This window comes from Cynocephalus volans, chromosome 8 (genome assembly GCF_027409185.1).
Source record: "Cynocephalus volans isolate mCynVol1 chromosome 8, mCynVol1.pri, whole genome shotgun sequence".
Classification (NCBI taxonomy): domain Eukaryota; kingdom Metazoa; phylum Chordata; class Mammalia; order Dermoptera; family Cynocephalidae; genus Cynocephalus; species Cynocephalus volans.
Window position 1 is genome coordinate 31,797,722 of NC_084467.1, and position 25,194 is coordinate 31,822,915.

At 53.6% G+C, this 25,194-nt stretch overlaps 1 protein-coding gene and 1 pseudogene across 1 annotated transcript in view; both read left to right on the top strand.

Moving 5' to 3' along the window:
- LOC134384447 (bone morphogenetic protein 8B) overlaps positions 1-24,326 on the top strand; it is a 30,943-nt gene extending 6,617 nt beyond the window's left edge. Inside the window, exons 2-7 of the mRNA XM_063105953.1 lie at positions 10,928-11,117; positions 11,690-11,838; positions 18,620-18,814; positions 19,460-19,539; positions 20,146-20,256; positions 24,177-24,326. Coding sequence (XP_062962023.1) covers positions 10,928-11,117; positions 11,690-11,838; positions 18,620-18,814; positions 19,460-19,539; positions 20,146-20,256; positions 24,177-24,326 — 875 coding nt within the window. The remainder of the gene's footprint in view (positions 1-10,927; positions 11,118-11,689; positions 11,839-18,619; positions 18,815-19,459; positions 19,540-20,145; positions 20,257-24,176) is intronic.
- On the top strand, positions 14,896-16,160 carry LOC134383227 (succinyl-CoA:3-ketoacid coenzyme A transferase 2, mitochondrial-like; annotated as a pseudogene).
- Positions 24,327-25,194: the final 868 nt, after the last annotated feature.

Sequence of the window (25,194 nt, forward strand, 5' to 3'; positions counted from 1 at the left end):
GACCTGACTGAAAATACCTCAGAAATGAACCCTTGGCGTCCTGTTGGCAGCACTGAGATTTCTGGGTGGGAGAAGCCCCTTCAGGAAGCAGAATCGATAGGTTATCAGTTCTGTGGCTCCTCGTGGGCCTGCAGAGCCCATGAAGACCCGGGTCTTGTTTTAGGTCTGAAGTGGGGACCCCTGGCCTTTGTGACCACTGGGACATGCCAGACAGGCCCAGCTCATCCTCCTCCAGGGCCTTGGGGACCCTGCCGTCCACTCTCAGGGAACAGGCTGGGAAAGGAGGCAGGTTCCACAGACAGCGACAGTGGCTTCTGATAGAGACATGACCAGCAGTGATGCCCCAGCCCAAGGGGCTGTGACAGCTGGACAGTCAGCCACTGTCCTGGGGACAAACAGCCCTTGGGAAGCACAGAGCACCCCTCTCTGGTCCCCTGGAACTCCGGGGGCTTGAGGAGTGGGCTACTGGGAGCCTCCCATGTCCACCCCACATTGCTTGGTCCCTGCCATCCAGAGGGGCAACTAAACAGAGACACGGATCCCTGGCACAGGGGAGGACTAGGGGGCCTCCCACCCAGAAGCTAGGCTGAGAGGGAAGAAGCCTTCAGACATGGTGGAGGGGGCGACCCAGGAGAGAGCAGCTTCCAGGAGGGACTCGACGGGGAGGGTGTCTGCAGCCTGAAGGTGCAAGAGGCCGTGGGGGACAGACAGGAGCCAGCTCAAGAGGGCTGGGACACAGAGCTGAGATTAGGCTCCTATGTGGGCCCTGCAGGGCTGGGAAGGGCCTGAGGGAGGCAGGACGGGTCAGACAGGCACAAGGTCCTATTCTCCTAACAGCCACTCTGAGCTGGAAGAAGAGGGTGTCTTTTGAAGTCTTATTTTTTGGTCAGAAGCAAGACAGATTTAGGTCGTCTAGTGAGTCTGAATTTCATCCACAAAATTTTGAGCACAAAAATAACTGAAGCCTTTGTTGGTGTGGGCCTGATGGCCATGGTTTGGCATCTGGAGGCCTAGCCTATGAGTGGCAGGTGCAGGGCCCCAAATGTGGGTGGCAGTGTGGCTGGTGGAGGCGGCCTCCTGCCCACAGAAGGCCTTTCCCAGAAACGTGCAATCCAGAGGTTGTTTTCTTGTTTTGTTTTGGTTTTGGTTTTTTCTGGAGATTGTTTTATCAGAGACTGGAGGAGAGGGCCGAGCGTTCTGTGACTGTTTATTTCCCGGAGCCACAGAGAGGCGGTTCAGGAAGTAAACTCTTTGACTGCCTCCCCAGGTAGGGCTTTGTAGAGGGTGGCATTGCCCGTCCCTGACGCTGAGCCCATGCCCCAGCAGCCTGCGTGTCTCGATGGAGCTGGCTGTCGACAGTTCCTCCTGGTTACAGGAAACTACAGGTGCACTGTGGCCCGAGTGGCTTCCAGCTCACCTCCCAGGGACAGGGACTGTCCCAGCATTAGCAGCAATTGAACTTTGTAAAATTCTTTCTAGGGCACAGGGCTTCTTTGAATCACTGTGCTGAGTTCTCAAAGGCTGAGAAACAGGATTTGTTTTACAGATGAGCTGGCCTTGCCTGTCACTCCCACCTCCTCTTGTTCACCTCAGCCCCTGACCACGAGATCCCGGCCACGCTGGCCTCCTCCAGGTTTCTCGAACACTAAGGGCCTTTGCACTTGCTGTTCACCTCTGCCTGGAAGGCTCTTCCTCCACCCGTTCACATGACTGAACTTTCTCCTTCTACAGACGTGGCTATTTCCCCCTCACTGACCAGGGTTTAGAACAATGAATAGATTCCTAGTGTTCTCCAAAGGCGGTGGTTCTCAGCCAGGCGTGATTTTACCTCTTAGGGGACATTTGGCAATATCTGGAGACATTTTTGATTGTTTCCACTGGGGAGGGCAAGAGGGGTGTTGCTGGTGTGCAGTGGGCAGAGGCCAGAGGTGCTGCTAAACATCCTGCAATGCATGCGACAGCCCCCACAGCAAAGAATTATCTGGCAAAACATGTCAATACTGCCAAAGCTGAGAAACCTGTCCAAAGGTGACCTGCTTGATGATGGTGATGATGACTCCTCTGCTAGGAGTCTCTGAGAGCTTCCTTGCTTTCTAGTTTGAGACGATGTTCCAGGCTGAGCTTTTACATTTCCTGCCCTGGGTCGGAAATCAGCCATTTCTCCAAGAGCTCTGGAGCCTCGTGGTGGTGACAGTATTTGGGGACTGCCCTGTGGGCACCAGAGCTCCTCATTGCCCCTACTTGGCAATCATTTCTAGGCTTTTTCGGTGGACAAAGCCAGGAAATATTTATTTCCTAAGGGGAAAAAAAACTCTGAGTTCAAACTGATATTTCCAATTCAAATTTAGGATTATAAACTTTTACTTAAATTTGTAGGTTTTATATTTGTATCTATTTTCTTAAATACTGAATAACTCAGTCCTAACGACATTAACATATTAAATCATTTGCTTTATTCTACAATTTCACATATAATACATATTATACATAATTTATATATAACAGATGCAAAATTACATAAATTATTGTACATAATTTATATGTAATAGCTGCAGAATCATGTTATTATGATTACTGAAAACAATTTAAGATTTATTTTTACTTTATTTTGTCCTTAAGATATCCTACTAGGTCACCAGAGACTGGGGAGAGGAAGGGCAAAGGGCAAACAGGGAGATATCAGCCAATGGGTACAAAATTAACAATTAGACGGGAGGAATAAGGCCTAGCGTTCTATTGCACAGTAGGGTGACTATGGTTAACAGTGGAATTTTGTATATTACATAATTGCTAGAGGAGAAGCTTTTGAATGTTGTTGCCACAAAGAAATGATAAATGCATTGGTGATGGTTACATTAACTGTCCTGATCAGATCATTATACAACATATGAATGCATCAAAACATCAGGTTGTACTCCATAAGCACGTGCGGTTATGATGTATCAAGTAAAATAAATAAATAGATAAATAAATAAATAAGATATCCTACTGGGGATATATAGTCAAATTACTCTTTTAAAATTCTCTTGAAATAATTCGTGATTTTGTGGTTAAGCCATCAACTCAATACACAGTTAGTTCATTTGCTTTATTTTGCATTTTATTTTTAGATATTGCTCTTTGTTTTTGCATTTTGAAATAATTTTGCTTCATACTTACATGAAATCTTTACAAAGCAAGGAATATTCAGAGAAATCTAGCTTCCATCTTCATCCCCTTCACTCTCTGTTCCCTTCTTCCCCCCAAAGGTAACTATTTTTTAGTTAATCAGTTTGTAGTTTATCTCTCCATTTAAAAAGTAGAATTACGTATGTGAGGGTACTTCAAAAAGTTTGTGGGAAAATTGAGTTAAAAGATAATATGAATCCTTCCATGAACTTTTTGAAGGCCGCTCATATAAATGTGTATTAGTCCGTTTCTGTTGCTTGTAACAAAATACCTGGAACTGGGTAATTTATAAAGAAACAGTATTTATTGCTTGTAGTTTCAGAGGCTAGGAAGTCCAAAGTCCAGGGAACACATCTGGTGAGGGTCTCTTGTGTTGGTGGCTTTACAGCAATGTTGGGGTCTCATATGGCAGAAAATGGAGGAGCAGAGAGAGAGAGAGAGAGTCTCATGTGCTCTCCTTTTAAAGCCCTCAGAACCACGTCCAGGACCGCCATTATTAATCCATTCACTATGGCATGGTCCTCACAATCTAATCGCTTCTTCAAGGCCCCACCATTATAGGATTTCCCACCCTCTTAACACTGTCACAGTGCAAACCAAGCCTCCAATACCTGGAACTTCGGGGGACACAATTTAAGCTTCAATGAGTTTGGGGGGACATTCGATCCAGAGTAGTCTGTCCCTGGTCCCCCAAACTCACAACCTTTTCATGTACAAGTACATTCATTTCATCCCCAAAGTCTTAATCTCTTTCAATTCAAAAGTCCAAAGTGCAAAGTCCGATCTGTGAAATCAAAACAAGTTATCTAGTTCCAGGACACAATGGTGGGACAAACATAGGCTACATATTCCCATTCCAAAAGGGAGAAATTGGCCAAAGAAAGGGGTAACAGGCCCTAAGCAAGTCCGAAACCTGGCAGGGCAGGTGTTAAATCTTACAGCTGAAATATCCTGTACCTTGACTCCATGTTTGATGTTCTCTGCACACTGGTGTGGTGGTTGTGTCCCCAAGTCCTCAGGCAGCTCTGCTTATAGGGCTTTCCTGGCCCGAGGCCATGCTTCAGCTCTTGCAGGCTGGCATTGCACACTGGTAGCTCTACAGCTACCTTGGTAGGATCTCTCTGCTGCAACTCTGACCCCACGTTTCCTCTTGGCATCTCTCTAGTGAAGATTCTATGCAGTGAATCTGCCCCTGTGGCAGATCCCTTCCTGGGACTCCAGGTTTTCCCACTCATCCTTTGAAATCGGGGTGGAGGCCCCCAAGCCTTCAGAGCTCTGGCATTCTTGAGCCTGCAGACCTAACACCATGTGGATGCCACCAAGGCATCTGGCTTGTATTTTCCAAAACTGCGGGTTCAGCCTCACCTGGGGCCAAGTTAGCCACAGCTGGAGCAGCCGAAGAAGCCGGGGTGCTGGTGTGGGGAGCAGCATCCCGAGGTGGCCCTGGACAGGTGGCCCTGGGCAGCAAGTCCATGGAGGGCACCTCAGGCCTGTTCCCTGAGACTATTCTGTCTCCCTAGGTCTCTGGGCCTGTAATGGAAGACACCGCCTCCAAGATCTCTGAAACGTCTTCAAGGCCTTTTCCTTTTCTCTTGGTAATCCCTTTCTTCTGTACTAATCTCCTTAGCAGAAAATCGCTGGGCTGCACCATGGAATTGTTCTCCTTAACTGTCTTCTCTACCACATGGCCAGGCTGCAAATTTTCCAAATCTTGATGCTCTGCTTTCCTTTTAATTATAAATCCTGGCTTTACATCATGCCATAACTCAGCATGGGCTATTGCAAGTAGCCATGTGGCTTCCTGAATTCTTTGCTGTTTAGAAATTTCTTCTGCCAAATAACCTGGTTCAGCATCTTTAAGTTCCACATATCATAAAACTTTTGGGCATGAACAGAATGCAGCCAAGTTCCTTGCCAGTTCATAGCAAGGGTGATCTTTGCCCCAGTTTCCAATAAGTCCCTTCTCATTTACATCTGAGACTTCCTTAAAATGGTCTTTATAGTCTGTATTTCTATCGGTATTCTGGTCGCCACCACTTACCCAGTCTCTAAGAAGTTACAAACTTTCCTCACCAGCATCAAGGCTTTTTCTAGCCCACTCTTTCAAATTCTTCCAGCCTTTCCTCAACACATAGTTCCAAAGCCAATTCCACATTTTCAAGTATCTGTTAAAAGCAACACCCCACTTCTCTGGTGCCAATTTTCTGTATTAGTCCCTTTCTACATGTATATGTATGTATGAGGTACATGCACACTTGTAGTATTTATTTTTTCACTCTTTCTTAGATAAAAGATATATTATGTGTACCATTCACCTTTCTTCTTTTAAAAATAATAATATCTCCTGGAGAGCATTCTATTGCATGAAGAATGCACCATAGTTCATTCAACTCATTCCTATTGATGGACATTTTTGTTGTTTCTAGTCTTTTGCTAATAAATTACAAAATTGTACTGTAATGTGTGAATCTATGCATTGCACTAAAAAGGAAAACAAATTGTGCTGTAACAAATAGCCTTGTACATGCATTTTTTTTGTATTTTTGTAAGTGTGTCTTTGGGACATTTTCTTAGAAGTGGTTTTTCTGGGTCAAAGCATGCATAATTTTTTTACAGTACTGCCTGATTCCCCACCATAGGTATTGTAGTATCTTATATTCTTGACAGCAATGCATGAGAGTGTATAGGTCTGATCTTAGAGTGTCCTCCTACATCCAAAGTAACCCTATACTGGAGGTATCAGTATCAGCCCAGATTTTAAAAATAGATTCATCTAAATAAACAGATACATAAATATAGATGTGTGTTTGTGCCTGGGTTAGTACACACACGTATATTTCCCAGCTCTGTCCACTAGAAAGCAATGACACTCCAATAGTAACCAGCACACCCAGTACCCAGATCTTGGTTTCTAAATACCTCACCAATAAAAAGAACCAGAGGGCCGAGCCCGTGGCGCACTTGGTAGAGTGCTGCGCTGGGAGCACGGCGACGCTCCCGCGCCGTAGGTTCGGATCCTATATAGGAATGACCGGTGCACTCACTGGCTGAGTGCCGGTCATGAAAAAATGACAAAAAAAAAATAAAAATAAAAAAAATAAAAAAAAATAAAAAGAACCAGAACTCCTTGGAGAAATGGCTGATCCCAGGGGTGGGGAATGGGAAATCACAAGAGGAGCCTAGAGCATCTTGTGGTGCCAGTTAGATAGTACTTGAAAAAAGGTTGAAGGAGGGAGGGCATGTCAAAAGGACATTGAGCCACCACAGGAAGGGCCCCAGACTCCCAAGCCAGGGTTGGTGGGGAGCCTTGGGCCTTGGCCAAGCCCCTCCGACACCCACAAACAGCCCAGTGATGACCACAGAGCTGCTGCTGGAAGCCCCCTGGTCTCCTGAGCCAGGGCACTGGGGGGCTGAGAGCTTGAGCCACACTCCCCTGATATCTGCATCCAGCCCAGCTACGACTGAGCCACCGCTGGAAGCCCCCTGGTCTCCCCTGAAGGAATGAGGGGGGGTGCCGTGGGCCTCAACCACACCCCCCTCCTTCCTCCTTCTTCCCCCAGTTTCCTTCCCCCCTCTCCTCTCCTTCCTCCCAACTGCTCTGCAAAAACTTCTTAGAATGTAAAAAAAAAATAATAAATAAAAAGATTCACTATGGATGCTAAAATTAGTGAGCACAAGTTTGAGGAGAAGCAGGATATGTGCATAACCTCAAAGTATCTCCCCATGGTATTTATTATATACAAAAGGAAAAGTAGTGACATTACAGTGGAGAAACCTGGCAGGTGCCACCGTAACCCAGGAATCAAAGCTAACATCACTAGTGATAAGACATATTGACATTATGTTGTCCAGTTTGATTCTAAGAAGGGCACACAGTTCTGTGGTATTCTCCAAAATCCAGAACTTCAATCTAACCATGATAAAACATCAGGTAAACACTGACGGAGGGACGGGCTGCAACACAACTGACCAGTGCTCTTCGAAAGTGTTGAGGCCATGAAAAACCAGAAAAGATTTAGCAATTGTTACCGATCAGAGGAGCCCAAAGAGAAATGACAACTGAATGCAGCGTGGGGTCCTGGATTGAATCCTCAAACAGAAAAAGGACATTGGTAGAAAAACTGGTGAAACTCAAGAAAAATCTGTAGTTAGGTAATAGTATTATACCAACGTCAACTTCCTAGTTTTCTTTGTTGTCCTATAGATTGTTATGTAAGATGTTATCATGAAAGGACACTTTCAGGGGAACATACATGGGAAGTGTCTATACTATTCTTGCAACTTTTCTCTAAATCTAAACTAAAATGAAGTTTAAAACATAAAGTCCCCTCCCACCCTACCCTGCATTATTTCCCATCCCACCCTCTCTTTATGTCCTTCCCAGCACTCACATATCCTGGTCTTGTTTGTTTACTTTCTTTTTTGTATCCGACTTCCCCACAAGTCTATAAACTCCATCCCGGCAGGGGCTGGTCTGTCCTGTTTACCTCAGTGTCCCCTACGCCTAAGCAGTGACTCGTATACAATAAGCACTGCCTTCAAATGTGTTGAATAAGTGAAATAATATCCCTGGATGTGACCGGGAAAAAGGAATGGGAAAAGCGAATGTTCTTATAAAGGCTTCAGACCATGAAAAGGCAACAGAGTCGGGAATCTTCTCCCACATGCTCAAAAGTGAAAAATTATGGGACTCCCACAATTAGGATTCCCTGCCCCAGATTTTGCAGGTGGGGGGAGTAATTTACCACCCAGAAGTCTTGCTTCAGATATCAGTGGGCCCTCCCAGGGCCCCCACAGAGAGAGGATTCCTGGCAGGATGTATCTCAGATGGTTGAGATCTAGGATGCTGGCCAGGCAGGGAGCACCCCCCGCCCACCCCCAGCCTTTGTGAATCTGCCAGGGGATCCAGCCCAGGGGTGAACTTCCCAATCCCACAACCAGCAGCAGAATTTTCCTGGAAACCCCAGGAAATCACATGGTATAGCTCTTGGCCTTTCCCGTAAATTCCCTCTGTGGACCCTCAACCACGAGCAGCGGGTGGAAGCAGTGGCGGGCGTCCTGTGCTCTGTTTTGGGGCACCTGTCTTGAGTCCTGAAGACTTTGGGGCCATTTCCAACTTGGGTTTTGTGCTGTTTTTCAGCATCAGATGGCAGTGGTCCACTGCGGTGGAAAGAGCTCAGCCAGCAGTCAGGACCCCTGGGGTCCGTTTCCATATGAGTATTAAAGTGGGAGGAGACTGAATCTGGTGCTTTCTGTCTGAGCCGGAACTGGGAGATGATCCCAGTGGCGTGGCTGAGGGGCTGCCTCTCTGAGCCCAGGCGTCTTTGGGAGATCCCAGACCTTGGTTATGTGAGAAGGTGGGGTCTGCGCACACACGGAACAGGAAATGCTCCTGCATCACATGTTAGAAGCATTTGCTGGACCATAACCAAGTACTGACTGCAGTTAACAAACCCGGTTCTTGACCCTTTTCATGTGCCTTATATCAAAGAGTCATTTTGCAGGTGTGGACACTGAAGCCAGAAGAGGAAGGACCTTGACTAAAGTCAGGCAGGTGAAAGGAAGGCACCTTGAAGCCGTCCACATGTCTCAGTTGAACTGATATATTTTCATGTTATAATGTCTCTCATTCCATACTTTTATTTAGAGAAAGAAAACTGAATGTCTCCCTTTTCCCCCATGGCTTTTGAGTTTCAGACATGGCCTCCTGAGTGCCCTGGCTGGATGTTAGCACTTAGATACTTCAATTAAGTTAGGGAATTAGAGGTCAGCACCCCTCCCCACCTCCTAAGGAATGGCTACCACTCCCATCCCATAGTCCCTGCCCTTTCATGGCCCTTTGGGGGAAGGATACCGGCATCCCCACTTCACAGATGAGGAGACAGAAGCCACACAAGGAAGGTACCTGGTCCCTGGCAGAGTCGGGGCTGGGGCCAGAAGCCCCAGCTACTGGCTGAAGCATGTACACTTCTCAATGCTATCTTAGTGGTTAAAGCAGGGACAGCCTGCCCAAGAGCCACCATAGGGGAAAATCCAGGCCCCAAGCAATGCTATTCCTCAACACCAGCTTTTGAGAAATATCTTTCCTAATCCAAAGGAGCAACCACTGTAGATCCACACAGTTCCAGCAAAGAAAGGGGTACTGCCTTTGGCCAGTTACAGTAATGTCTATTTTAGTGCTGCACCCCAGGAAGTTTTATCAATTTCCGATGACAATCATTATTTTCCTAAAAATTTCCCAACTTCTCGTGTTTGCCAGGAACAGCCAGGGCAGGCAGTTTCCTGTGCTGGAATTCCTGGGTGGTTTATCAATTTCACAAACCCACAAGAGGGAAGTATGGAACTGGGGTCAGTTCAGTTGAGCAAGACTCTTGAGCCAGTGTGTGTGGGCCTCCCAGGGCAGCGGTGGGGGGAGGCCACAGAGCTGGCATGTTTGTGGGTTGTTCCTTCAGTCCCCCGGCCCAACAAGAAATCAGCATCTGGCCTGTAGACAGTGATTCCCAGTGATCCCCAGGACCCACCAGGTACCCCCACTGTGCCCTGGGGCAGATGTATATAATGATGCTTTGGAAGAGGTTTGGAGAAGGAGTGACTGGGCAGCTCCTTCACTGTCTGTCCCACACCCTGTGACAGCCAACAGTATGGGCCTATTTCATCCTATGAATCAGAGATTCTTACAATAGAGGTGGTGTGTGCAGTACAGAATTGTCACCAAAGCTGTGAGTGTGTCTGTAGGGCAGAGGGCACACGTGTGTAGGTATTCATGGCACCAGCATCATTCAGCAAAGGTCCAGGACCTTGCCTTCAACATGCTCTGCTGTGCGGGAGGAACCTGGACTGGCTCTGTGTCCTGCTATGTCTGCAGCAGCCTGGTTCTCAGGTGGCCACTAGCTGTGTGCCAGCACCCTCAGGAGCTGTGGGACCATGCACGTTTTGTTTCCCCCCCTCCCTGGTCTGGGGATGAGAAGCCCACCTGCTCATGCCCACAGACGTCTGGCCCTGGCTCTGCCCAGCACAGCTGTTTGCCTGTCCATCTCTGGACCAGGTCCCCACCGCGAGGACAGGAAGTGCTCCCCACATCCGCCTTGGGCCGCACAGCCCAGTGCTTTTTAAAAAACCTGACTTGTGGTCACTGAGTTCAGTAGCCAGAGAGAGAATTTTTAAAAAGACTCACAAACATATAATTAAAATCTCAGTATTGGGTTTTGGGGAAAGCTCTGGGCGGCTCCTGCCTCTGCTTTCCGGAAACACAGATTCTTAGCATTTGAAAGTGACAGAAGGCTAAAGCGAGACAGCTCTGAATATACCATCCTGGGCTTTTCTGTGCAGCTGGGGAAATGTGGGATTTGTTGTGCAACCTCGGCCCTTGCCCAGACTGTTAGGCCAGTCCCGCCACTGGGCCCTCCTTGGGTCTCCCCTCCAGCCTGTCTTTCACCCTCCTCTGCAGCCATGGGTCTGATGTCTGTCTCCCTTTTAACCTGGGAGCCCCCAGAGGAGGGCCCATCCTGTCTCCTGTGTGGGTCCCAGGGTCAGCAGGGGCTGGGTTTGGGCTCAGGGCCTAATGGGCACTCGCTGTGCTGTTCAGTACACGACCTCTCAGAGCCCCATCTACAGCCCTGGGGCAGAGCCAGGACCAAGCCCGTTTGCAGAGAAGGAAGCCGGCCCCCCAAGGCTGTCCACAGTGGGTGGTGGGTGGTGGTGACTCACACCCAGCTCTGCCCACTCGTTGTGACTGCCCGACTCCTGCTTTGTCTTCCAGTGGAACGCGACCGGACCCTGGGCCACCAGGAGCCCTACTGGAAGGAGTTCCGCTTCGACCTGACCCAGATCCCGACGGGGGAGGCGGTCACAGCTGCCGAGTTCCGGATCTATAAGGTGCCCAGCACCTGCCCACTCAACAGGACCCTCCACGTCAGCATGTTCGAGGTGGTCCAGGAGCACTCCAACAGGTGCCTTCCCCTCGGCCAGGTGCCCGCCCCACCTCACGATCTCACAGTCAAGGCTCAGGCCCCCAGCCCCCGAGGGGGTGTGAATTCTCCAGAGGAGGAGAAGGGAGCTTCCTGGGAGAACAGCCTCAGAGACGAGGAAAGATGCTTGGCCTGAGGCCTCTCAGCACTGCGGGAGAGCCCAAGTGACAGTCCTAGCTTCAAGTTCCTGCCTTGCCATCCTGGCTGTGGGACCTTGGATGGGTCAGTGAGCCTCTGAGACTCAGTTTCCCCATCTAGCTACAGGAGCAGTAATGCCTGTGTGGGTTGACTCAGTGAGATGAGGCCCAGCAGGACCCAGCCCACAGCCAGGGCGGGCAGATGCACCAGCGAAAGGACATAGGGGAAAACTTAAGAAATCCAAATAAACTGTGGTATTTACCTAATAAAGAGATATCAGTATTGGTTTATTAGCTGTAACAAAGGTACCGCAGTAGCGTGAAATGTCAATATTTCCCAGGAACGTCCCCAGGCAGGCGCCAGGAACACGCAGGCAGCTGTATGGCCCTCAGGTAATTGTTCTTTCGTGTCCACAGGGAGTCTGACTTGTTCTTTTTGGATCTTCAGACGCTCCGAGCTGGGGACGAGGGCTGGCTGGTGCTGGACGTCACCGCAGCCAGTGACCGCTGGTTGTTGAGCCGTAACAAGGACCTGACACTCCGCCTCTATGTGGAAACCGAGGATGGTGAGGCTCAGGGGCTCAGGGGCTCTGGCAGCGGTGGCAGTGGTCTCACCTGGCCGGGGTGCCCTGCCTTTCTCTGCTGCTCTCACTGTGAGGCTCAGTGAGGTGGAGAGGGAGGCCCTGCACATGGGAGGCTCCCTCCTCTCCTTCTGCAGAAGCGACATTGAGCTGCTAAGAGAGTGAGGCCTCTTCTTCCTTCCCGAGAACTGGGCAGTTCTTCCCGTGGAGCAGCCTCTCCATTGGGACTTTCTGCAGGAGGGAGGGTCGCACCCTCAGGCTCGAGTCCAAGGGGCCTGGGTGTGAATCCCTGCTCCGAGAGCCTTAGCTCAGTGACCTGGGCAGGTTGCTTATCTCCACAAGCCTCCGTTTCCTCATCTGCAGAATGAGGATTCACTCATTCATTCACTGCATGGGCGTTTGGGGGAGACCCTCCTTTATACAGGCAGTGGGGACAGAAAGGCCGAAGGTGGGCGCAATATTGGCATGTTTGAGGTCGAGCATGAGGGCCACCCTGGTGGGGCAGAGCAGGCGAGGAGAGGTGGCAGGAGAGAGGCTGAGAGAGGTTGGCAGAAGTCACTCTCAGTTAGGGTAAACCAGGGCAAGGTGTTTGGAGTTTTTAGGGCATTTTATTTAATAGCAATGGAGGATGAGAGGATCCGATTCAGGTGTTTGAAATGAACCCTCTGAGATACTCTCCCCTCAAGGAGGTGGAGCAGAATTCCCCACCCCTTCCGTGTGGGCGTCTCAGTAACTCAGTTCCCAAAAGTACAGTGTGGACAGAGGTGGGGAAGTCACGTTCCAGCAGAGAAAGCTGACAAGCACTACCTCAGCCCGGTGCTGAAGGCTCACACCAGTGATCAGTCCTGTCGGGGGTGACATGAGGTGACGGGAACGACACCTCGCCTTGGTGGTCTGCCTCCCCCAGACCCACGGCCCCAGTCCCACCGTGAGCAAAGCATCGGACCAACCCAAAGCGCAGGCGGTTCTACAAATACCTGACAAGTCCTTCTCAAAACTGTCAAGGTCATCAAAGACAAGTAACTCTCAGAAATTGTAACAACCTAGAGGAGCCTAAGGAGTCGTAACATCTAAATGCAGTAGGGTGTCCTGGATGGGAGCCTAGAGCACAGAAGGACTCAGGAGAAAACTTATGAAATCCAAATAAATTCTGGTATTTGCTTCATAACAAGTTAGATACCAGTGTTGGTTCTTCAGCTGTGACAAAGGTGCCACAGTGATATTAAATGTTAGCACCTCCCAGGGGAAGCTGCGTCTGGGTAGGTGCGAACTCCCTGTACCGTCTTTGTAATTTTTCTGTTAATCTCAACTGTTGTAAAACTAAAATTTAGTGTATGTATAAAATAAAGACCCCCTGACTTCAGTGGGGAGAGCGACGTGGTGGACAGCGTGAGTCAGAGAGACCCGTCGGAGCCCAGGGTGGTCCTGGTGAGCACTGTGGGCAGCGGACATGGAGAAGGGAAGGTGGGAGAGGGCTGTGCTGCGGGCTGGCTTGGTCAGGATGTACTTACAGCTGGTGAGCAGGTGAAGGGAAGGGGGACCAGGGGTGACACGTGCAAAGAACCAGTGCATTGTTTTAGATGTTTTTTTTTTTTTTTTCTGCCCGAGTTGGGGGAAAACAGGAAGGGCGGGTTGGAGGTAAGCACTCAAGAGCTGTCTTTCGACTGGGATGTTTATGAGACCCTGGGATAGTATTGAGACCCCTGGTCCTTATGGAAATGCTATTCCAGGGACAGGTGAGTGTGGAGACACAGGTGTGGGAAGCACTGGAATGTGAGTGGATTTAAAGCCACGGAAGTGGGTCAGGTCACCCGGGGAAGGAGTGTGGTGATGAAGAAGCAGGGTCGCGGGCCCAGAGCCCTGGGGCCTCCAGCATCCAGAGGCCTGCCAAGGAGGGGCCACAGGAGACCAAGAGGGATCAGCCAGGGAGGGGGCAGGAAATCTGGAGAGCAAGGTGACCCGGAGCCAAGAGAAGAGTATTTCCAGAGGCAGGAAGTCCACTTCTGTGTCCTGCTGTGAGAGCTGAGTGCAAGGATAAAGAAGTGACCAGAGGACTGAGTCACATGGAGGTTGTTGATGGCCAAGAGCTCAGTGGAGTGTGGGGACAAAGTCTGATGGGGGAGGTGGAGGGGGACAAGCAGAGAGCTCTTTCCAGACCTGTGCTGAGGAAGGAGCAGAGAAGTGGGGAGGTGGCTGGAGAGAAATGGGGACAAGGGAGGGTCTCTGCAGGGTAGGAGACACCCGAGCACTTCTGTGAGCTGACGGGTGGGGAGGGAAGAAAACTGCAAAATCCCGGACAAGTTCCAGGGGGGATGCAGAGGGCTCGGGGGGAGGGGCGGCCTCTTTAGGAGCAGGGACCCTTCCTGATGGCTGTGTGGGACAATGTGTCCCTGTTGTCACAATGAGGGGTGAACCTGAGCTTTTCTCAGGTGCAGTGGGGCAAGCGGTCACTCTCTGGCTTGTCAAGGGGGTTCACAAGGGCAGGCACCTGGCACAGAGTGCTCAGTGAGGGGTGGCCGTCAACTCAGCGTCATCACCATCACAGTCACCCTGTAGGGCCTGTTCGTTGGATACTTGGTGTCTCTGGGGAAGCTCTGGAGGGTTTTAAGTTTCTGTCCGAGGAGCCACCCTGCAGGCAGGGCCAGGAGGGATTGCAGTCGGCGCCCCCAGGTACAGCCTGTCCTCAGCTCTGCGCGTCGCCTGGGCCTCTGCCCTGCGTATGTGGCAGCGCCGGGAGGCTGGGCCGAGTCTCTTACCTGTGACACCGACTAGTGGGGAAGGGCAGCCCAGGGCGGAGCGCAGGGGCGGCTCTGTCTCTGTCGCCTGTCGCGTGCTGGGCCTGGCCGGAAGGCTGGCGCCTCGCCGCGGGGACCCTCTCCGAGCGTGGCGACCGCGGCCCCGCTGCCCAGCTCGGAGCACGACCCCAGGCGGCGCGTCGATGCCGCGGGCGCCCTCCCTGCTCTGCGACGCGGCGGCGGCAGCTGCCGGGCGCGCACGCGGGGCGCACACGGCATGTCCCCGGGCCCGGGAGCCCCGGCGACGATGGCGGCGCTGCGGCTCCTGGCGTGGGCGCTCGGGCGCTGCGTCCCCGCCGGCCGCCCGGTGCCCGCGCTGTGCCAGGCCCGCGCCCGCCGCTTGGCCACCAGCCCGCGTCCCCGCGCCAGATTGTACATGGACCCGGTGGAGACGGTGAGGGACATCTCTGACGGGGCGACCCTCCTGGCCGGGGGCGCCGGGGTGCCCGCCCTGCACACGCCCACCGGCTGCGGCTCCTGGTGCAGGTGGGGGGCGTCCCCGTCAGGTACCCCCGGACGGCCACCGCGCCGTCATCAGCGAGCCCAGGGAGGTGCGGGAGGCCGGCAAGGAGCACCCCCTCCCGGAGCCCCTCAGGGCCGACTCGGCCCGTCGGAGGCTGCAAGGCCGAGGGCCGGCAACGTCGCCTTCAGGAGAAGCGCCAGGAACTGGAACGCGCCGGTGCGCACAGCTGCGACGTCACGCTGCGGAGGGGGTGGGCCTCGCGGACGTGGGCACTGTTGGCTCAGAACATCCACGTCCCAATATTTATGTAGATCGCGTGATAAAGGGGCAAACATGTGAGAAGAGAATCGAGCGTTGACGATCCGGAAAGAGGAGGACGAAAAAGCCACTGCGGGAGACGACGAAGGACGCGGGGTCAGCGGGTCATAAACGGGCCGCTCTTGAGCTTGCGGACGGCCTGTCTGTCGATCTGGGCACAGGAGTCCCTGTGCTGGCCGCAACCGCATCAGCCCATGACTGTCCACCTTCACAGTGAAAACGGTGTCCGGGGCTTGGGCCGTTTCCTGGACGCGGATGTCATCGACGCGGGCAAGCGGACGGTCACGGTGCTTCCCGGGGGCTCTTTTTCCTCCAGCTATGACTCCTTTGTCATGATCCGAGGGGGACACATCCAGGTCACCATACTGGGAGCCATGCGAGTCTCCAAATACGGTGACCTGGCCAACTGGATGATACCCAGGAGGAAGGTGAAAAGAATTGGCGGTGCCATGGATTTGGTGTCCAGTCTCAAGACCAGAGTGGCGGTCACCATGGAGCACTGCACGAAGCAAAATGCCCCCAAGATCCTGGACAGCAGCGCCAGGCCGCTGACCGGGACGCGGTGCATGGACCGCATCATCACCAAGGCCGTGTTTGACGTGCACAGCAGGAGGCGGCCGACGCTGATTGAGCTCTGGGAGGGCCTGACAGTGGACGACATCAAGAGCAGCACGGGCTGTGCCTTCGCCGTGTCCTCGAACCTCAGGCCCATGCAGCAGGTGGCGCCCTGACACCAAAGCAGCCCTGGGCCGGGAGCGGGGCTTTCCGTGGATGCCCAGCGCCTCCCCCAGCGGAAGCGGGTGATCGGGTGAACACGCTCACAGCGCTGTCACTGGTTTGCTGCTGGCGTCTGGGACTTTCCACTTCTGGATAGACTGTGTGCTCTCAAGAGGGATGTGACCTTAATTAAAAACAGGGAAAGCAGGTGCGTGCCTCTGTGTGTTCTGTGAGGTCTGCACAGCTCCCTGCTGCAGTCACTGAGGACTGATGCCCTCTTCATGCTCTGTGACCGTCACATTAAGTTACGTGCGGCTGGAGAGGGTCCCATAGCAGGGTTTCATTCAAACGCTTTCCCTCATAATTGACTCTTGAAATGCAGACAAAAAGCGATGAGGGAGAAGATAACTCCCCCAGACTATACCTAAGGCACCGTTTTACTACTGCCATGAAGAATGTATGAGCAGAAATGTGCATCTGTGATCTGAAGAAACGCTGTCTTCATGAATGTGTCCCTGTAGCCCCTCAGACTATTCCTCTGGGGCCTTGCATTTTGTTGCTAAATTTCGTTTCCCTGCAGCCTCGCCTCCTCCTCCCACACTTCTCCTCCTGGTAGCTGAATAGACGTCCCCAGAAGGAAAGCGGGACTGTCTCTGTGGGCCGGAACCTGCTACTGAAAGAGGTGGAAGGGGAGAGACAGTTGGTGCAGACCTGTCACCAGGAAGGTTCCTCCATAAATGAACGGTCAGGTCCATCTGCATGTCACTCAAGGCCCGTCACAGCAAAAGTGCTAGAAACCTAACCCATGCACTCCATGAGTTTTCTCCTCCCACGTGGTCGTGTCCTGCATCATCCAGAGCAGGCACTTAGCTCCTTCTCCCAAACTGGCCTCTCATGTAATCCTCCCTTGTAACCCGGGAGGGATTGGATTTATAGTCTCAAAAACTAAAATGAAAAAAAAAGTGTGTGTGTGTGTGTGCGTGCGCGCGCGTGCGTGCGTGTGTGGGAAGTGCTGAAAGCCAAGCCTGGCATGGAGCATGCACTTTGGAAGTGTAGCTCAGGGTTTTAGGCCGTGTCCTGAGCCCCTGAGCTACAGGGCACGGCCAACGGAGCCTGTTGGTCAGAGCACTAAATTCCAACAGGTCAAGGACAGCCATTCCATAGGCCCCATGGAGCCTCACCCCTATGGAAGGGCCAGATCCTGGCATGGAGAGATGGGGAGAGAGAGACAGAGATGGTAGCCTGGGGTGTGGGGGAGTGGCCAGGGACCAAGGCTGGTACAGGGATCCGAACCCTTGACGTTGGTGGTACCAACACCGTCCTCTAACCAACTGAGCTAACCGGCCAGCCCCGACACTCATTTTATCAACCAGGAAAATGTTTATGTTAAAAAGTTGAAAAAGATACTGACATCACTGCTGTGCTGACAACCAAAAGACTTAAATCAACTTGATGACAAGAGCCAGAAAAATGAAAATGAATGTACTGGAGTTGGGGAGGAGGGTTTGTGAGTGATGGTTTATCTCGAGTTTCTTTACTGTGGTTATTATATTGTTTTAATAATAAAAAAAGTAAAGACATCAGTTGAAACTCAGATTCAGGAAGACAGTTTATTGGTGGAGGCTTTACATTGCCCACTTATTATCATGCGTATTCACGACATCTCAGTCTTTGAATGGCTGTCACGTAAAATTCCGTCTTTATAGGCTTCACTCTTCCCTGGGCTGAGGCCCAAATCATGTCCCTGCCTGCCGCCTTTCCTTTCTTTCTTCTTATTAACCATAAACCCAACCTAGTGAATAAGAACTTGGGCTCTGGAATCAGAGTGACATGGGGTGAACCCCGGCTCTGACACTTTGTCCCAGTGTCTCTGCTCTGCTGAGCCTGGCAGTCCGTCTGTGGCCTCAGGGACAGTGAACGTCCTGCTCCCAGACTGTGCTCAGCAGGGCAGCACTCGCTAAGTCCTGGTAGGCGCTGTGGTGAGCTGGCGCTGTCCTAAGTCACACGGTCACATCCCAGAAAGTGGGGGTTGAGGACAGAACACGGGCCTCGGAGTCCTCGGACCCAGGTAGGAGCCCTGGTTCTGGGAGTCACTATCGGGGATTAGGTCATCACTGAGTGACCGTGACATGTCTTGTGTAAAGTGTGAAGTCCGGGATTAGTGTAAAGACTGAATGATGCAGTTGGAAAAACTTTGAAACTTGTAAAACGATTCACAAATGTTAATGTCACGATGACCTCTAATAATGATGCTTGTGCTTCTCTGACCCCCGTTCCCCCACCTCCTTCAGACCTGCCTGCCGGGGAGCTGGGGCTTTGCTTGGAACTCCAGGCTTCAGATGAGGAAACTGAGGCACAGAGGGTCCCTTGGGTCCTCAGCCTCTGTGCTCCTGCTAAGGAGCACAGAGGTACCTGCTTGTCCACATGTAGGGCCCCTGTCTGGGAGTGACCCCTCTCTCTTCTCTCTGTCTAGGGCACAGCTTGGATCCGGGCCTGGCTGGTCTGCTGGGGCGACGGGCACTGCACTCCAGACAGCCTTTCATGGTCACTTTCTTCAGGGCCAGCCCGAGTCCCGTCCGCGCCCCTCGGGCAGTGAGGCCACTGAAGAGGAGGCAGCCGAAAAAATCCAACGAGCTGCCGCACCCCAACAAACTCCCAGGAATCTTTGGTGAGAGCAGGGGCTGCACCTGGGTGGAGGCCCCACTGCATTTTGGGTGAGAAGGGGGCAAGAACCAGGTGGTGGTAACAGAACCCTCTAGGCCCTGGGTACAGTTCAAGACGACAGTCACTCTCCAGCCACCTTTTCTGACATCATCTGTGCCCTGACGCACCCTGATGACCAGCCACTCCACTTTCTCAAAGGCCTCTGAGTCTCTGCCTTGGCTGTCCCTGCCACCTGGAGATCCCATCTCTGTCCTCCCCTGTCCCCTCCAGGCCTTTCCCAGGAGCCCCCATCAGATCCAGATGCCACTTCCCTGGGAAGCCACAGCCCTCTTGGCCCTCGGTTCTGCTCTGGGCACCCCGAGGCTCTTTGTTGGAGTATCTGGAGGCCCACGGGCTGAGACGGGGGGCTGGGATGAGCATAGTTACTCTGTAGTCATCGCAAGTCCTTGAAGGCTTTTGACCTGGATCATGGCACAAGCAGAGCTCCGAGTATGGCCTTTATGAGACCACGTGGTTTAGTTTTCTGTCATTTGTCTATTTCACAAATGCGCCCATCAGGGCCTTCCCCCCACTTCCCCTGCAAGCACCCGAAGGCAGCTGCACAGAGCAGGAACCCCAGAAGAGACCTTGTACCCTCTGTCCCCTGCAGATGACATCCACGGCTCCAACGGCCGGCAGATATGCCGTCGGCACGAGCTCTACGTCAGCTTCCAGGACCTTGGCTGGCTGGTAATTTCTGACTCTCCTTCTTCCTTATTTAAATGACAGCCCCCAACTGCAGATCCTAAGTGTACTGCAGGGTGGAGGCAGAATTATGTGTGACTTTAATTTTCTGCTCATGTATTTTTTCTTTCTTTTGTGTTTTCTAAATTGAGACTATGTACTTTAATAGTAGAAAAGGGTTTTTAATGTTTTTGTTTTTGTTTTTTCAAAACCATGAAAATGGAGGAGACTGAGTCCTCAGAAAACTAAGCAGTCAGCTCTGCAGCAGGGAAACTGAGGTGGGGTGGGCAGCACCTCTGTGCATTTGCTGCGACAGAAGCTCCAGGAGGCATGGGAGGGAGAGGGTGGGCTGGGGACGAGGGCTCAGAGCACAGATGGGTGTGATGGGGACAGAGCTCATGCCCAGCCTGTCTGCCGAGGGCCTCTGGGGGGATTCAGGCCTCTGGGGGGATTCTGGCCTCTGGGGAGAGACAGCTCAGGAGGGGTGAGGGTGGACTGACAGGACCTAAGGCTCAGGGATGGTAAGGGGCAGCCCTGAGTCGTGACAGGTGCAGGGCTGAGGGGCTCAGGAGGGGCACGTTATGGGACACTCACTTTCTCCTGTGCCCTCAGGACTGGGTCATCGCCCCCCAAGGCTACTCGGCCTATTACTGTGAGGGGGAGTGCTCCTTCCCGCTGAACTCCTGCATGAACGCCACCAACCATGCCATCCTGCAGTCCCTGGTCAGTACTCGACCCCCTGGGGTGGGGGTGCTCTGAGGAGGGGGCTCGTCCAGCCAGGAGGGCAGTAGAGCAGCTGCTCTGCATCTCAGGATGTGGTTACATCCCACAGCACTGCAGAAGCTGGTCCCTCACATGGCCACATCTGTGCACGTGGACTTGCATACACTGGGCGTCTAATACCGCAGACTCACATCTGACAGCTGCGTACACACGCGCAGTCTGCACACTGATACTAACATACGGAGCCCTTGTGCACCTCCGTGAGCACCAGACTGGCACAGGCCCAGCTCCCTGTGGTCAGTGGCACAGCACACGCACTACAGACCTGCTGCCCACACAGGTCCCTGTGTGATCATTAACATGCACATGCACCCGTGTCCACTGGAGCATCTGACCTCCCAGGACACATGTGCACACGCTGTGAGTGTCATGCGCAGGCGTTCTCCCCCTCTGCGTGGCCGGGCAGGGAGAGTCAGGGCTTTGGCTGAGCCCTTTGGCTTTTCCCTGGCTCCTTTCTCAGCTTCGTGATTCCTCCAGATCGTGGGGCGCTTGATACCTCCGTGTCTGGGGCGACTCTAAGTGATGGAAGAGTGTCTGGTGGGAGCGTTGCTGCTGTTAGTGCTAAGGGTTTTGAATGTTTGTTGACTCTGGTGCTGAAACTTCCTTCCTACTGGAACATTTCACCTAGAGTCCTGGTTCCTAGTGTCCCCCTGGCTATATTTTCTAGTAAGAGGTTGCTCGAAGCTGATGTGTTAGAGTGAACGGGAATGAACAGACGTGGCTGTGGGCCTGTGAGGACGTTCCTTTCTCAGCAGTCAAAGGCGTTTTCTGGAAGCCCAGGACTGCCTTCCTGGGAGAAGCTCAGGCTGAGGATGGGACGTGTGGGGCAGCCCAGCCCAGCCCATCCTTTATGCCACGTGGTTCTCAGGCCCTGGTGAGGGGGGTGCTTGGGAGATCATGGACCTGCACCCCCAGGACCCCATCCCTCTGCTCCACCCCTGCCACTGCCTCTGCCCAGGGCCCTGGAGACTCAACAAAGTGAGTGCTCAGGTCGTGCCTTCAGCAAAGGAGACAGCCACTGTCCTCTAGGGGAGGCTGGCGGTGAACACTCAAGTAAGCCGAGGACTAGGACGATGCGCCCATGGTCCTGCAGTGGAGGGAGACTGGGCTGGGCCTCTCTGCACAAGGAGGAGCCGTGTCAGGAGCTGGAGGAAGAATGTTCCAGGCACAGCAGAAAGTGCACAGGCCCTAAGACAGGAGTGAGTGGGGTGGGTTCCCAGCCGGCAGGAGGCAGGGGCAGGAGTGGAGTGAGCGAGGGGAGGGCGGAGGGAGGTGAAACTGGGGTGGGCGGGGCTGGCCCTCGTTAGGCCTGGGGGTCCCTGGTTAGGAGGTGGATTTTATTTCAAGTCACTGAGAAGCTGTTGCAGGGTTTAGTACAGCAGCGTTGTGATCTGAGTTACTCTTTAGAAGTTCCTGTCTGGCTGCTGTGGGCACCTGACCAGGCATCCCAGTGGTTGGTGAGGAGGGTCCAGGCAGCACAGATGGTGGAGCCTGAGCAAGGGCTTCTCGGGGAGCAGGTGAGGGAAGGGTCAGGGAGGCCTCAGGTGAGGGCCTGAGCAGCGCATGGCTGAGGGACTGCTCCTCGAGGTCAGGGACGAGGACTAGGATAAGGACCAGTGGGCTGCATGGAAGCAGAGCTGTTATCAGGGTTGCAGGGGATCAGTAGCTCCACTTGAGGCCATTAGACCCCAAGTGGCGAGGTTGGTGGGCAGCTGGATCCGCAGTCGAGTTCAGAGGAGAGGTCCAAGCTGACGCTCGGACTGTGAGAGACACTGGCCTGTGGACAGTCTCTAAGTCCCGAGAGTACACCAGATCCTCAGGAGAAGGAGCAGACACGCAAGGGTGGGGGTGGAGGAGTGAGGCCTGGGCTGCTGTGGGCTTAGGGAGGAAGAGGAGCCACAGGGAGCCGGGAGGGGAGGCTGATGTGGGGGGGGCAACCTGAGGACCGAGAGAAGAAAGCAGGTCCCTCTGGACTCGCCCCCAGGGCCGTTGTTCACACAGCAGCCCAGAGGATCTGAGCACATTCTTCTCGGCCGAGGGGCCCGTGGTCCTTCCCCTATGCCCAGGGGGAAGCCCGAGCCTTGGGCTGGGACGTGAGGACCCTCACTAGCCACCCTGCCCACCTGTCCAGCTCCCCAAGCCACATGTCCTTCCTGGCCCAGCTGGTCACCACACTCCTGCTCCCAGGGCACTGAGGGCCTGCTGTTGCCTGTGCCACTGCCCTGTGACCCATGCTCACTGAAATGTCCCCTCAGGTGCCCGCCCACTTCCCACTAAGGCTGTCAGTGGAGGGACCGCGTCTGGGTATTTCTGCGCTCCTCATCCTGGCAGGGCTGGCAGGAGGCATATGCCTGAGATGTGTTTCTGCGAGAAACGGGAAAAGTCTGATTACACGTGTTTGGTGTAGAAAGCTGAGGCCCACAGACGTTTGATTTGTACCCAAGGATGCACAGCCCCTAAGCACCATCACTTCCATTTGGTTTCCCATGTGACATGTGGCTCAAAATGAACCGAACGCACGGCAAGTGAGACTCCAGATCAATCTGCTTGGTGCCAGGTGGAATAAAGGCCATTCTCTCTCTATCGTGCATCTGACAGAGCTCAGGCCTATGGTGAGGAGTCCCAGAATGGCAGCCCTGAGGTGCCCGGCTCCCCTCTCTGGTGTCCTGACTCAGTGAGGCCCCTCTGGTTCTGAGCAACCGGGGCCCCGTGGTCCGTACCTGTGGGTGGTGGCTCCTGGTTTCTCCCACTTGGGCCTAGAAGTGGAAGGTGGGGAGGGGCAGCCCCTCGCCCCAGTCTGCTGGATACCCCTCCAGAGGCCTCGGCTTCCCGGTGGGCCCCCGCCAGGCCGCTGCCCCCACGCTGGCCCAGGGCCCAGCTGATGGCCCTCCCTGGCAGGCTGGCTCCGAGCTGGGGCTTGGGGGCAAAGGCTGGGAGAAGAGGACAGGGCGCCCATCAGACAGCTTCGTCCCAGTCCTGCTCCCAGCGTCTGTGAGGCCTAGGAGGTCCTCGGCCAGCCAAGCAGCCGAAACACACCTGACAGCAGGTAGCTCTTCCCTCCAGCCTCCCCGACAGGCCGTGGCGCCATTTCAGGGCCCTGCAGCGAGGCCCCGCGAGGAGCCCAGTGCACACTGCAGCTCAGCTGCCACGTCTTGGGGTAAATGTTCTTACGGAAGCTGCAAGCAGTCAGCTCACTCAGCCTGGCTCTTTCTGGTGAGGAGAAGCTGTTCTAGAGAGGACACAGGACACTGCTCTCGGGCCCAAGTCCCGCCACGCATCAGAGAGCCCTATGCCTCAGGCATGGCGTGTGGCCTCCTACCCTCGGTGTCTTCTGCTGCTGGAATAGTATTTGCCTTAGAAGTTGTTGGGAGGGTGACGCACATTGAGGGTGAACTGGAACTCTAGGCTTTATCCATTTGTTCCATGAATGTTCCCTGCCCACAGTCTGGAGGGGACAACAGCTAATGGTGACACGATCCCATGGAGGGTATCTTAGAAGTGCAGAGAAGAGCAGGGAGGCAGAGGGACCTAGAATAGGTGCTGCAGAGAGTGCCCAGGCCCACCATGTGCTGGGACCAGCAGGACTGTCAGGGCCTGGGGGGAGTGGATGGGGCAGGGAGGGGGCAGGGCCCGGGAGAGCCCAGGGGTAGGTGTTTGGGGCCTGGCTGGCCACTCCAGGAGCCCCGGCTGTGCCTGGGGCGGTGGGGGTGTTCAGGGGCGGATCTGCACAGGGGGAATATGAGCTCAGTGGGACAAGCGGGCTGAGACCTGCGACACGGGCAGGGCCGGGAGCAGGTCGAGCTGGGTGGTCCTCAGAGCCCTCCAGGCTCATGGCCCTACCTGTGCCCTTCCCTGACTAGGTGCACCTGATGAAGCCAGATGCAGTCCCCAAGGCGTGCTGTGCACCCACCAAGCTGAGTGCCACCTCCGTGCTGTACTATGACAGCAGCAACAACGTCATCCTGCGCAAGCACCGCAACATGGTGGTCAAGGCCTGTGGCTGCCACTGAGGCCCTGGCCACTTGGCCCTGCTGCAGTGGCCCTCCCCATCTGGATTAGGCAACCCACACGAAACCCTCACATGCTGTCACCACTCAAGAAGAGTTTGGTGGGGGGGGTCCCACATGTCCCCTGCCCACTTCCTACCTGACTTCTGTACTTTCCATGTCCGTGTGCCTCCCTCCCCTGGGGTTATGGCAGACTGTCCCCCCAGCTCTTGGGTGGCTTAATGCATGCAGCAGCCTTGGAGCTGTGTGTCTGGGCTCAGCACAAAAGCCCTGTTCTAGAACCTGCTCATGGCCGACCCTGGGTGGTCTGAGGTTGGCTGACAGGCTTTGCACCATTCACCACAGGGTTTGGGTGTGGGCACAATGGCCTGCCCCTTCCCAGGCACAGCACTTGCCATTTCTGGGACATAATTAGATGTGCACATGGCCTCAGCACAGTGGATTATTGGATTCCTAACTTGGCCTGTGGGCACAGTTAGCATATTAGAAAAGGAACAAGCTAGAGGGGCCTCATGACCTAAGGTTGAAGCCGGTGGGGGCATTTTTCAGTACATGTCTGCCTGCTCCTCCTTCTCCTGCCCGGAGGAAAGGTGTGACCACCGCCCCCCACCCCCCCATGGGAGCAGAGAAACTTGGAGGCTTTCAGTTCCCGTGACTGTCTCTACCATGTTGACCCGTTCGGGGCCCAGCACTGAGACGAAGGTAACTCTTAGCAGAAGCAAAAGCAGCCACTGCAGTAAGCGGCTCAGGCCAGGACATGGCAGAGGCCACCACCACCTACTCCTGTGCTCATGGCCAACATCAGAAATCAGCTGGGGCTCTTCCCACTGAACATGGACAGGGCCTCCAGACCCTCCGCACAGAACTGCAG